The sequence below is a fragment of the Scleropages formosus genome, chromosome 12 (assembly GCF_900964775.1).
Source record: "Scleropages formosus chromosome 12, fSclFor1.1, whole genome shotgun sequence".
In the NCBI taxonomy this organism is placed as follows: Eukaryota; Metazoa; Chordata; class Actinopteri; order Osteoglossiformes; family Osteoglossidae; genus Scleropages; species Scleropages formosus.
The window spans coordinates 10235354-10250239 of NC_041817.1; the positions used below are offsets into that span (position 1 = coordinate 10235354).

The following is a 14886-nucleotide window of genomic DNA, read 5'->3' on the forward strand; positions in this document are numbered from 1 at the left end:
GTTTGTTTGATCTCAAGAGTAAACCAGCTTGATTTTCTTAAGGTCAGCCAAGGTATGCCATGTTGAAGATAACTGCTGGGTATACTGGGGAAAACTTATTGATTACTTTCAAAGACTGAAAGTTAAGACGCATCATTAGTAATGAGGAGTATTTTCATTGTCACAACTGAGAAAATTATTTTTGATTAGCTGAACAACATACCTGTCGTGCACACCAGGGCGGGAGATAGGAGGTAGGACCCAAGTGCGGTATCATTTGTTCATTTGTCTGAAGGGCAAGACAAAAGACGTGTTCGGGGACAGGCATGGGTCAAACAAACGGAGGCAGCACATCATTCTGAGGGATGTCCGAGATTGGGGTGGTAGTCCAAAGAGGTGGTCAAAGACGAGGAACTTGAGATTTGGGAAGGAGGATTCAGGGTTGAGGTGGCAAGGCAGAAAAACAGGGCGAGGGTCATAGAAGCAGGTTGGGAACACAGAGGGGATGGTTGTCTCATAGAGATTCCGTAACCTCGGAGCAGTGGTGTGGCTTCCTTTACATTCGCCCCTGCTGATTTCTGACAAGTGCGTTTGGCTGGGGTGCTGTCGAGGGCGTGACAATACCACAGTTAAGTTTGCTAAAGAACGTAAATATAGAACTAATCAGTTCTTTTCATGTTGCATATTAATGATTTCCTCATAGGACATTACTTCGATTTCTAAGTGCAATAAAGATATGAATAAGCACACACTCAGTAAAAATACTAGTTACTAATCTGCAAAATGATATATCATTTATATGACATCACGCAGTGCAGAATTTTTTATTTTTTTTTCAAATTCTATACTACCAAAAGAGACTAAATAATTAAATAAAATACGAGAATGGTTGCAGACATTTTAAGCCACTCACCCGAGCAGTCACATGCAGTACTTGAATAGAGTATCTGTGTACCAGTGTTGTATTGTATGAAGGAGTTGTACTCCATAATAGCTGTTTTCAAGTAGGGAACTTCAGTGGCTGACCTTCAAAGGAATCATTCTACCCTACCATACAACTGAAAGGACCTATGGGGAGAAATACGGGTTAGAGTAAGCAAGGCTGTGTTGGACTGTACCTCATACAAAGGAGTTTTTGGCATCTAATTTAATGTTTTGATGTTGTGTTTTATAGGAAAATGGACCAAAGTGTAACCTGTCCAATGACTACTTATGTAAAGACGAGGTAAGCTGGTAAATTGTGAATTTTAACAATCTTGACAACAACCTTTTTTATAATTTAAAAAGGTGGAACACATCAGTGGACAAGGTAACAAGAACTTTAATTTGCATCCCTATTAAATAAAACATGAAAGAGTCATGGAGAATACCACAAAGTCAGTTTTGTACAGTGCAGCTGAGGGTAGGAGGTGTGCCTGGTTTCATATACTTTGACCAGAATTGAACTAAAGTGCTTCTCATGCATTATATCGATTCTCCTTGAAGCATACCGTATTCTACCCGGCTGATTTCAGCCCTACTTAAGAGCACAACTCCATTTGTGTTTTTTCGACATGAAATAGCTCAGCCTGCAACCATATAATTTTTAATTTTTTTTTTTAAATATTTTCTGTTTGCTTGTTTTTTTTTATCCATTTATAATATATTTTAAAAGCATGGGCTGTGCTGTAATGAATATAATCACAGCTGAAGAGCTCACTGAAAAATTCAGTAGTCACAGCTAAACCAGTAAAAGTACCTAATAGACTCATGTACTTCGGATAAAAAAAAGAGGTAAATTGTGTTAGATGTTGACAAATTAAAGTCATCAAGAAATACACACTGTATGAAAACTAGTAACCATAGATTTGTTAAGCTTTATTTAAATGTTTCTAGTTTTCAGGTTAGGTTTCTCAGTAGTATCTCTTTACATTTAATTAAAAAAAAATATATATATATTGAGTGTTAATCAGAAGTTGCCACATTGTATATATTTTATATAGAAAAATTAAAAAGTAATAAGAATAATTTCTATTATTTTAGTGAACAAATTTTCAGTGTAAGGCATGGAATGGCTATACTTATTTCCAAAATCAGTATGTAGGTAAGCGAGATCTGTAGTCCGGAAATGCAAAGACAATAAAGTAAATAATTTTTTGTTAGACAATAAACCAAATCTCCAACATACAAATGCCGTGGCTGCTGTTGGACTATTTACAGCTTGTTTTATTCATAACTCCAAAGTCACTTTTACCGAAGTCAGTCAAAATCAATTAAATATTAGTAATTACACACATTCATTATTGCCTGGTTATGTTCCATGAAAACCTTGAATATTGCAGTAATAAATAAAAATGTCTTTGAAAAATGTCTGACTTTTTCTCCCTTGTAGTTTGACTAAAATGAAAAGTAACTTAAAATGATTGAAAATTAAAATGTTGTCCCTACAATCTCCAGTTAATTGCCAGTTTTTAACCAGTTCATCGCATAAGCTTGTGCAACATTTGTCACATTCGGCTTTCTTTATGATCTCAACTTTCTACGTTAACAGTCCATAACACTCATCATGGCAGGTTCTGTAAACACTGTGGGGAAAAAAGAAAAATAATCCTTTTTAATCCATACAGACATGATGTAGAAATCTGCCTGTTTTCTGTTACAATGACGTTGATGTTGAACTACACATGCAAATTAACCAGATTATTTTACAATGTAGAGACCTACTTTTTAAAGGTGCAGTGAGACTGTCACTGACTGCTCCTTTCATTCCTTCAACAGCCAAAGCTAATTAGCATGGAGAGAACCACAAAGAAAGAAGTTGAGGAGGAAGGGCAATCGACTGGCGCCAGTATCAGTGCCAGAGCAGTGGTAGTCTGCCTGTCCTACGCGCTGGTCAGGCTGGCTCTATAAGGCCCAGCGCGGCCCCCTCACTGACCAAGATGCCGAGGAAAAGCGTGTAAACAAATCCCTACACAAGGACCTTCAAGATTCCACTCTCTTTCTCTGCAGTATTTCTTTCTTTTAGACAATGAAAACGGTCTGTAAATCAAAGGAAGCGTTCAAAGTATGCTGGACTGATGCCTTGATGCAGCAGAGAGAGAGCAAGATGGCGGCAGACTATGATGGCTCCAGATTCCAGTGCTGGGAAGGAATGACTCTTAAAACATGGCTCTGCACTTGGCCTGCTTCCAGAGAGTAACTGGTAGACCAGTTCCAAACTCCAGAATGGGGAGCAATGGTTCAAGTTCCTTAGTGCAATGGCTCCTGAGCCAAAGGCAATGGGAATATCTTTGCCTCTTGCTTCTTTGCAGAAGGTGGCTCCATACCCACCCCTCACAAAACTGTCCTGGACTCTTTCCCTTGCTTTAGTTAGTGATTGACGCTCCACAACTATTTTCTTTTCAGCAGCTGATTATTATTCATTCATATTTTTGCTGATGAAATTCAGGACAGTCACTTTCTTTTCATTGTTTAAGTATAAAACATTATGTGATTTAAAAGTATGGAGTCTTGTAGACACACTCCCTGCAGGTCTTTTATGCCAGTTCTGTATTTTGTCGAAAGGAAAAAATACTTAAAAGGAAAAAGTACAGGTGTAAACTCAGCATTTTCACCAGAAATATGTGCTTGTTGGAAGTAGCTTGGAGGTCATCCTCCTGCCCTCAATGTGTATAATTTGTCTGTGAGTATAGATTCAAAGTGTTTCCCTTCGGCTGTTCTAATGTAACTTCATATGTACTAAAATAGAAGAAAATACATCTGCAGAAAGAAAGGAATATGGCAAGAAGGCTGGAGGAGTGCAGTGTGAACAACAGAACGGAACAAAGACTGCATACTCTCCAGCCTTTGGGAACACTTTGTGCCACGAACCCTAGTCTTAAACTGTCCTCATGCGTAGTTGTTGTCCGTCTATTCGGGCTCTGGTCATACTGAAAGACAAAAGTTCACCTGGTGTCTAAGCCAAGCTTTGTTTGCTTAGAAAGTCAATTTCCTGGTGTATATTACAGTGTGCAATCTATTGCGTGGCCTTATTCTTTGTTTTTTTTTTTTCCTTCTTTTGCTTTTTTCCTTTCAATTATTCTTTCTCCAATGTGATGGTATCACATCCCCTGCTGTTTTAATGAACTGAAGAGAGGCAAAAATTACTTTCAGTACTGAGGATGCCATGTTTCAGAAACACATTCTGGTCCTCTATCAAAAAAACAAAATGCTCTGAGATTAACTCATTTCTAGTAACATTCCAACACTGGAGTAGAAGAAAAGAGAAATATCATTTGAGAAAGTTGTCATTTGTAAAAATGAGTCTTCTTAGGCAGCAAATGATGCCTCAGTTCTGTCACATTATACACTGCAAAGTGAATATGACCGTGTTATGGGAAAACTGTTGCACCAGTGGAGTGTGAAAACGTGTAGGAAAAACTTGGCTCTTTATATATCTACGATTTTCTGAGTTTTCACAGTACTGTATGTAATCCTGGTAAATGAATAACAAGCAATGCTGACACTAACGTGCTGATGATCTGACATATATTCTAGAATGATAACAACAACATTGTTTGAACCATGCCCTTTGCTTTGCTAGCTCGCTCACTAGCATGGTAACAGAACATTTATGAAACATTATTTTAAGAAAAGATTTTAACCAGATAAGAAAAACAAGAAAAAAGAAAAACATTTTGGCTTCTCCAGAGCCCTGATATCTGCCTATGTGTAACATAAATAGACATTTATTGGTAGTATTGCATAAACATGGACATTTAATCCCAGTCTCCAGACCTTCTCCTGTTAAGGCAGTAAACCATATTTATGTTAAGTGGTTGCAGCTGGCCTTCAGGTATAATTTACAAATGAGAAAAGTGTTTCACAGTACAAGGTGGAGTATCAAAATCTCTTATTTACCAGAACAATGCTAATAGGTGGTGTCTTAAAGAGTACTTTATTATATTCATTCACCCAATTAGTAATGCATGCCATGATTTCATTATATAATGTATAATATTTCTTTATTACTTTTCAAGGCATCTGGGATTATAAACACATACAGTATTTCAGAACTGTAGCGCCATATTCCTCCTTAGTCACTTATTTCCGGTTTATTTGGAAAAAAAAAAATGGGAAGTTAAACTAAATAAGGACTACATGTCTACACTTCACATACTGTGCACTTCATAGCAGAGTAGGCACAGTCTCAGGGTAAGATGAAAGTGCTTATTAATCACTGCTCGCAGTTACATAAGCACCTGATTTCATTTCCCACTGAACCAGTCATTTCTGTGTACTCTGTGCTGTCTACAAACTGAAATTATTTTGACCACTGTGGAACAGGTGTGAGACAGGTCGAACCAAGCTAAGGCTAACACAAACTCCAGGGGAGTCTTGGAAGATCTGACTGACCTGTATACACTAATTGAAATTGAACGTATTACTTAAACTGAGACTCACTTTTGAATCGCTTTTTACTCCACTGAAGTAAGGCATGAGAAAGTCAGTGAATCAAATATGTCACTTTACTCCTGACTTCTTGTTTCCAGTATTTCTGAATGACTTGCTCATTCGCTCTGGTGCACAGTTATCGAATACGGAACTTTTTTTCAGAATACAGCAGATCTCAAAACAAAATTACATTCAGGCATTGTAAAGTCCGTCTGACAGCATGACAGGGTCACTGCCTTTGTACAAGAATGGCCAGCAGAATGCAAAAAATGTGCAAGACACTTAAATTATTACTTAATTGTTATTAAAAATGTGGTGAATTCAACTAAATGAATTTGATAAAATAATAAAAATCTTGTCTAGAGATGTTCTTTTATGGCCAAAACAAATTTGTACAAAATAAAATGAACAAATGTAGGCAATTAGGAACACATTTACTATATTTTTTTACATATGATACTGTAAAATTGAAAAGGGATGATGCAGAAAAGTTTACAGTCTGATTTCATTTATATACTCTTTAATTCAGCAAATTCAGCAAAAGAAGACTTGCTAGCTTGTCAGTATGTTAAAAGCTTCTCTCTTTGCATTAAATGTTACGTTTCAGTGTCTCGATTCTCAAATATTCTCTTTCATGGCAAGTTTTTACATTCACTATATTCACTGAAGTTTAATTTCTTGTGAAATCATACACTTTGTGGGTTTAACAATATAGGGCACTTTATAAATTCTACATTTCAGAAGTTTTCTGTTTCAGACTGTTTGCCTTATTATTCTTCCTGCTTTATTATTCTGCTTTCCATACAATTTTGAAAATCTTATTACCTGTATGGTCAGATAAATGCTCACAGCTGTCATAGTATTTAAACAACTTTTAAGTTAGAAACTAAGCAACCACATACACTGGGTCTTACGGAAATTTCTGTTGCTTGAAAACTGCCTGAAATTACTAAAATATAAAGGGTATGTGCAAGACGATTATCTTGCTGCGGTGAGCAGTGAATTATGACGTCTCCCTGGCAACAGTGTCTGCATAGATAGGAGTATTCTGCAACTCATGTACACTGCCCTACTATATGTGATATATGACCAAAGCCTAAGTAAAAGAAGTAGTAGCTACCAATGCAGGATATGGAGGAAAAGCAGCTGCCAGTTTTGACTGTTCTTTCTAAAGGACACTTCTTCAGAGAGGGATGAATACTGCCTGTTCTGACCAAACAAGACCTTAAAGTTGGATCATATGAAGGGCTTTTTGTTAAATGTGTGACAGCGCCTAAAGATGTGTCTTTCTTTTATTTCAAACTTTTCAAAAGAAAGTTTTGCGGATCTGTGGTTAGTTCACGGGGAGCAAGCACAGCCAAGCCCAGGGCATTCAGTGATGGGGCAAAGCTGCCATAGCGCTTACACACAATTCCCTCAGGTGGTGGTTGGGTTAGTCTTTTCATGAGGCCCAGGACAGAAAGCATATATTAAATGACTCAGACACAGTGCTTTGAAAATTTCATTTGGCACTGTCATATTGTATTTGGTATGATGACTTCACATTGAAAAAACAATAAAGTCAACAAAAAGCACACATATGTGTGTGTTTGTTTCATAAAGGCCCTGTCCATGTGCTCGATGTTGCCAAATGTTGACTTCACTGCATACATATTGTCATGGTTTTATTTTGTTGTGAATGTGCATATGACTTGATTGTCTGCAACCAAGCTGAGCATTTGCAAACACTCGATGAGAAGCTCGACGAGGCTCCCAACTTACAGAGACAATCGTGCAAACTGTACAGCAGGGCAACTCAAAATTAACCAAAACAAACTATCTTTTTAAAATAATCGGCTTTGTTGCAGGATTCCAGACATTGATGCTGAGGAGTTATATACTATAGATAACCAGTTTGTGTTGTGGCATAATTATTGGCGCTGACCTTGCTGACTTCAAGGCAAATGGTCGTACATTGACTCAGTATTTGTTCAAGCTATGCTATGTGGACAAACAATATCTCAGCACTGTAACAATGTTAATGTCACTTTCCTTTGTACATTGCAGTAAAGTCCAGATATGCTACTGTTGTGCTTGTTTCTTTATCAATAAAACTGTTATTATTTGTAGAATGCATGGTTCTTTCATGTAGTAACTGATATTTAACGTGCATTACTTACAATAAAATTAATAGGCACACCACTGAACTGCATGAACTAATGGAATGAGTTGAGCTTCATCCATTTTGCAGAGATTAGTGAGGGATCAGATTTAGCCAGTTTCTGGGGAGTCTCCAGACAAGAACCACAATCCACCCAGAATTCGAAACAAGCGCTCTTCCTCTTGGCACCAGGGTGTCTGAAAAACATCTGAGCTGTTCAGTCTCTCTTGACACATGAATTGCTCTGCAAGACTACATTCAATGTCATCTGGTGGCAACAGGTCAGGACATCCCTGAATTTCAGTGAAAACACAGAGAAACGAAAGCAGAGTAAAAATGATGCTTAGACTCCAAAAGCTGCAGCTTCCAGGAAGAAGAGACTCGAGGCATACAAGAGAAGGTCCATGATAAATATATTTTGCAATATATTTTAAAGTGCATTTTTAAAACTCTTTATTATATGTGTATTTAATGCATTTAAAATACATGTAGGAAATAATCCAAAATGTACATGTTTTTCTAAGTAGTATATCTAGCAGTCTAAGACAGCTTGGTGAATAAGGTGTGTGGGCTGATAACACTACACAGAGTTCACTGGAAGTCGCTTCGGAGAAAAGCGTCTTCTAAATAAATAAATGTGAATAATAAAAACCATTGTATTCATGAAGTGAAAATATATCTCACGTGCGATAAAATATACTTAAATAAAAATGTGTTTAAACACATGCTGTATATATGTATGTATGTGTGTGTGTATATACAGTATATATACATGCTGTATATTTTTTTTTACAAACAGATCATCTACTCAAAGTGCTACTGTAAATACTCTGAGCAGTGCACTCGGGGCACCAGTATCTCTAATGTGTAACTGAAGTGAAATGTGTTTGTTAAACTAAAGAAGGCAGCCCCTTACTGGCCTTCTGTTGCTTGTATAAATTGTGTCAAAACATACCCTCACCATTTAATACTACAATAGACAAACATTTGTAAGGGTGATTGAAGATGGTTGTGACATACTACAGCATGTCCTGTGACAGCATCTTCATGGCTCCAATGAGACTTAATAAATTATTAACACTTTTCTGTTGACTTTAGTATCATCATAAAATTAAATCAAGCTGCATCTAAATAGACCTCTTGGGACAGTGTCGGACTGAATTTCGTGCAACACAGACCAGACAGCTTTCATTTGTTGTGAAGAGTGTAGTATTTCTATACAGTTCCCCTGGGACGAGACTCAACAACCCATTCAACTCCATAGCTGCCCATCCATCCATCCATCCATCCAATTTAAATAACCACTTGTCCTGAGCAGGGTTGCGGTGATCCGGAGCCTATTCCAGAATTGCAGGGGGCAACGCTGATGAGACAGGATGTCAGTCCATTGCAAAGTAGTCACATATTCAGTCACTCACCTGTTCACACTCTAAGGCAATTTGGCATATCAATCCTGAACTGCATGTCTTTGAACTGTGGGAGGAAACCCATGTGGACACACGCAAACTCCACACTGGTCAAGTGAAATTGGAACTTACACCAAAGCAGATTGTGCTTTTGCAATGACCAAACCTAAAACGAACACGGATGTGTTGCGGTACCATTCAAAGACAGACAAAGTGCAACAATCTCAACTGCAGTGTAAATACAAGTGCACGGTGCTAACCAGGAATTAAAGAACATGGGTGGTGTGATAGACACAGAGCCAAGGGACACACAGGGTGTTATACAATAAGTGAAAAAAATGATGAGTGCACAGAGCTAATACAGTGTGGCAAAGACAGGACAGGAGCTCAGGACTGGAACAGAAACATATTAAAACAACAACGTGAGAAGCAAGTCAGCAAACAAGAGTCACTAGGTAATCGCTGGGAAAGCAGCAATGGGCTGATCAAGAGCCCACAAACCTGTGATGTGACTTCAACCCCTTTATAGGGCTGGAAACTGATCAGGTTAGCTGAAAGCAGGTTTGTTGGCTTAATTATGTGGATCTCAGGTGGTGCTTCTGGTGAACCTAAGAACTTTCACTAACTGGGGTCATGACAGCTGTGAGGTGGCAGTGCCACCATGTGCCCCTCCATGGAGAGCACTGAGATCAAATCACATTTCCAACACCTCATATAACAAGTGAGTCAAACACGAGTCCGGTCACTTCATAGATTTGCTTTTCTACTTCTAATTCACACTCGGTTCATACAAGGCACAGCAAAAAGTTACAGACAGAAACACAAAACTCTCCTGTCTGGAGGCAAAATGTATCACAATATTTACCACTTAGTTTGGTTTACTTAACTGACAATCTACTTGCCAGCAGCTGGTAGTGTAGTGGTAAGATTTGCTGCCTTTGGACCCAAAGGTTGTAGTTTGGAATCCCAGCTTTATCCTTGATCGAGATACTTCCCCTAAATTGTTTCAGTAAAAATTATCCAGCTGTATGAACGGGTAAATAATTGTAAGTAGCTTAATATTGTAAGTTGCTTTGGAGAATTGTACTGGCTAAATGGATAAATGTAAACCAACATGGGTGCAACAGTACTAGTGTGCACTCATCAGGAAGATCCAATTGAAAATGAACACTTGATGATGACAAGTATGACTACAATACATAATGATTGTATTCTGGTTGGCATTAGTAAACCAGTAATGCATGATCGGACTGGTGTTCCGTCCTGGGTGTGTCCCCTCCCCCTCCAGCCTTGCGCCTTGTGTTGCTGGGTTAGGCTCCAGTTCGCCGCGACCCCAGGACAAGCAGTCGTTGACACTGGTTGGTTGGTAATGCATGCTGAAAAACCAAAAGCTGTCAATCAGACTAACAAAACTGAGTATTGTAGCTTATGTAAAAAAGATTACATCTGTTTGAAAGTGATACTCCACATATTGATTTGCAATCAGCAAAAACATTTGTAAATAAGCACTGAATATGAATGAATGAAAACGTTGATAAGCCCATTCAGGTACGACTGCTGTCTGTTGGTGAAATTCACTTCTGTTTACTCAGAGCTGCTTTTAAAAATGCATCTGCTACATGAATAAATTTCAATGTAAATGCAAAAAGACCTCACATGTGAAAAATGTTGCATAGGTGCTGCACATTAACATCAATGTTAGCTTTATTTACCACTTTGATCATAATGATTTTTAAATGTTATAAAATAATACTATATGACTGGATACTTAGACATTTTTTCACAGATAGAGGTGGCTTGATGGTGTTTGCTGTTAAAATTTTGTAAACAGCTCAGAATATCTAGGACTGTGCAGCAGTGCACCAGTTTTGAGCATTCTACAATTTGTGAAATCAAGATGCATATGCCCTCAAGGTTGTATATTTCCCCTAGGTGGTTGTCAGCCAACAGTTAAAGTTTCTGTGCATAAATGTCATTTCAGTCCCCAGGATGGCTGTTTTCTCATAAATGTCGCTTGTTGTTTACCAATGAGACATCTCTTGGTGGGGTTCTATACACATGAACCCACAGTGGAGGTCAACACCAAGCTTTGCCTTGAGGAAAGAGCCATGATCAGATGTCATTGAAAATCAGTGAATATCTGGAAGAATATAAACAACCCATTCCAATCTAACTAAACCTAAACAATAACAGTTGTATTTCTACAGACTTTTGTTACAAGTCATGTTGCAGTAAGGAACTGCATTATTTTCAAACCTCGCAGGGATTATCCTATTGCCTAATTTTTACCTCTGATTAATGGCACATAAACTAATTTGTCAATTCTCCTGTTACATGCAAACTTCTCACCAGATATTATCAAAAAGCAAATTATATCACTGACAATACCAGAGACATAACAGGTTTTGGCCATGCCCCATTTTCTGAAAGTTATGCCTTAGACACAGAATTTGAAGTTTCACTTTAAATTCCAAAGTAATTCATAGAAAATTGCATGCATGTAGTATTGCCTATATTATTTATCTATTTGTCTTATTTATCTAATTAATTTTAAAGTCAATGTGAAAAATTACAGTGTGTTTGTGTGTGCATGAGAAACTACTGTGTGTAAAACAGAATTTTTTTCAGAAATAATGTTATATTCATTTTTGTGTAATTCCTGTTGTTATATGATCTTTATAATCAAATCTGTATATATATATATATATATTCCCTTCCGAAGCTGTTTGCTGGTTTATTAATGTTGCATTATTGACTGCTGGGAGACTTAAAACTCAGCATGTGAATTTTAACGTGTGAAGATATTTCAGTCATTCAATGGAAACATAATGGGAGTTAGAGATATGGAAAAGTCAATGGATTCCAGACTATTTTGTTCTGCATCTTAGGTACAAAATATTAATCAAAGGGCAAGAGACCGGAGAAAAGGAAAACGCAGAATCTAATTACATAGATAAGATTCTTTTTATTTTTTCCAAATCTAATTAAAACTGTTGGTTCCCTGGACTTATCTGCAATGGAAATGTCTGTTCCTCAGTCAGTTCCGGTTTAGATATGAGCTGAACTCTCCAGTTTTACGAAGCTCAGAGTTGCTGAAGAGTGTGGTTTTCCTTATTTGCTGTCCAACCCACCCACATTTATGCACTGAATAGCAAACTGAATGTGCGACTATTTATATTTACCCTGGTAATATACGGTGAGACACGACATTCTTTCAGTAAAGTTTTCTGTCCCTGTTTGTCATGTCTGTCACATTCAGGATCTCCTGAATTAAATTTACATGATAAATGCCACCAGCACCACTATTATTGTTATGCCAGGAAGATGGCCCTGTTTAAAACCCTGAGACTGTTTTGTCAGGTACCACCAATTATGGCACACACATAATCACATAGATTAGAACTCATGCCTATTCTAATGCTTAGTCAAACAACAGATGGACTCTGACCACATCTGCATGCTTTATAAAATAATTCACGATGTTGACTTTTTATTTCTGCACCGGTACTGTATTCTGAAATATGATGTTGATTTACATTAGAAACTACTTAATATTGCTTTAAGACACAATTTAAAACAATAAATAATAGCTGTGTAAATTAAAGGATAGTTTATGACTAGTTTATAACTACGTTTAGGAGACATGAATATGACTTCATGAAAAGTAAATTTCCATCACAGAAGGGCTTACTTACTCACAATATATTATTTGTGACTGGTTCTATTTATGGTTAAATAACCTGAGGTAAAGTGTGCGTATTTCTAATTAGTCCCAACCTGTCAATTAATAACTAACAAACTGACTTCCTGATTCACAAGCACTGGGAAAATCTCCTGCAAACTGAACACAGCAGATTAGTAGAGAGTCAAGCAATGTTGCCTTCAACAATGAAAAATGAACCAAAATACTATGCTGTAGGGAGGGTGTGGTGGCGCAGTGGGTTGGACTGCAGTCCTGCTCTCTGGTGGGTTTGGGGTTTGAGTCCTGCTTGGGGTGCCTTGTGGCGGACTGGTGTCCCGTCCTGGGTGTGTCCCCTCCCCTCCCCTTCTGGCCTTACACCCTGTGTTACCGGGTAGGCTCTGTGACCCCGTATGGGACAAGCAGTTCCGTATGTGTGTGTGTGTGTGTGTGTGTGTGTGTGTGTGTACTATGTTGTATTACAATATGTAATGTGCCATATGTATATAAAAAAAAAAAAAAAAAAAAAAAAACAACCCCCTCTGCCTACCTAGGATATGAGGGGCTGGATAGTGTAGTGGTAAGATTGCTGCCTTTCAGCTGGGAAAGTGGGGGTTTGAATCCCAGTCATGGCCTACCTCCAGTAGGGGGTCCTTAGGCAAGACCCCCTTATGCTTGGCTCTGCCTACCTTCAAGATGAGAGTAAAACAAACAGAGTCATGCTGGCTCAGATGTTACCTGGATTAACAAGGCCTTGCCAGATGTTGGGGAACCAGGACATACTGGTGATAAGTGGGCTACTGGAACTAGAACAAGGCATGCATGGACAAGAGATGAGAATAGGGAACTGTTGGAATGCTACTACACAAGTAACCCCAGTAAAAGGGGTTACATGAAGAGGATGTGGGACCTATGGATACTTTGAAACCCAACATCAAGACTAATGCCTAAACAATTAGTAGTTCAGTGTTACAACATCTGCAAGAAACAACTGCTATCACAACTAGAGATTGATGATGTACAGCACAAATGTTATGGGAAGGGGGAGCCAGGACAACAGGTCAGGGGGGGGAGATATCATCATCCCCACATACTGAGATTGGTTACCAAGCCCCAAGAACAATGAGCCCTTGTAAGCTGAATGCAAGAGCAGCTGAGATAAGATCATGGCTAAGAAGGACACCTGGAGCCCCTGTGGCCGATTACCAAGACCAAGTGAAGTACCTACTGAAAGTCTACTAGAAGATGTGAATGCAGCACTATGAACAATCCCTACTGAGACCAACCAGCTGATGTACAACACAGCAACAGTGATCCTTGAGATGGTTGGATACAAGATGAATACCAAGCATAAGAAGCAGTATCCTCCATGGAAAAGAAGGCTAGAGGCCAAGATCAAGGCAGCACGAAGGGAAGTAAGTCAGCTATTGGAACCGCAGAAAGGTGTGATGAAGACCCTGCCTAAGAAGTACAGCAAGCTGTCTATACCTGAGGCCTTAGAAACTGCCAAGCAAAGACTCACAGCCTTGGCTAACCACCTGAAGAGGTACACAAGAGAGATAGAGGGCAGAAGAATAAACCAGATGTTCTCCACAGAACCATCCAAAGTGTACTCTCAGTGGCAGGGTAATAACATGAGAGCAGACCCACCAAGGTTGGAGACTGAGCAATACTGGAAAAACATGTGGAAGAAGGAAGCTTCACATAACAACAAACCCCAGTGGCTAGTGGATCTAAGAGCAGACCACAGCAACCTCCCTGAACAGGACCCAGTAACCATCACAGTGGCAGACATCCAAGAAAGAGTCTCAAGTATGAAGAACTGGACAGCACCAGGCCCTGACATGATCCATGCCTTCTGGCTAAAAAAGCTAACTGCACTCCATGAGTGCCTGGCAACACAAATGAACCAGCTGCTAATGGATGGGACCCACCCTGAATGGTTAACAGAAGGCCGGACAGTCCTGATCCTGAAGGACCCCCAGAAAGGAGCAGTCCCATCCAACTATCGCCCAATAACCTGCCTCTGCACAACATGGAAGCTGCTCTCCGCTATCATAGCGGCTAAGATGAACAGGCATATGGCTCAATATATGAGCGGAGCCCAGAAAGGAATTTCTAGAAACACCAGAGGAGCAAAACACCAGCTACTGGTAGACAGAACAGTCAGCCGAGACTGCAAGACCAGACAGACCAACCTGTGCACCGCCTAGATTGACTACAAGAAAGCCTATGACTCGATGCCTCACTCATGGAATCCTGGAATGCTT

General features: G+C 38.9%; 1 protein-coding gene across 2 annotated transcripts in view; it reads left to right on the top strand.

The window, feature by feature from the left end:
- The window catches only part of LOC108929452 (GDNF family receptor alpha-2-like), a 67438-nt gene extending 61677 nt beyond the window's left edge, over positions 1-5761 (top strand). For both annotated transcript variants that reach the window (XM_018743974.2, XM_018743975.2), the window contains exons 8-9: positions 1154-1204; positions 2737-5761. In XM_018743974.2, coding sequence (XP_018599490.2) covers positions 1154-1204; positions 2737-2868 — 183 coding nt within the window. In that variant the 3' untranslated portion in view covers positions 2869-5761. The remainder of the gene's footprint in view (positions 1-1153; positions 1205-2736) is intronic.
- The last annotated feature ends 9125 nt before the right edge of the window (positions 5762-14886 follow it).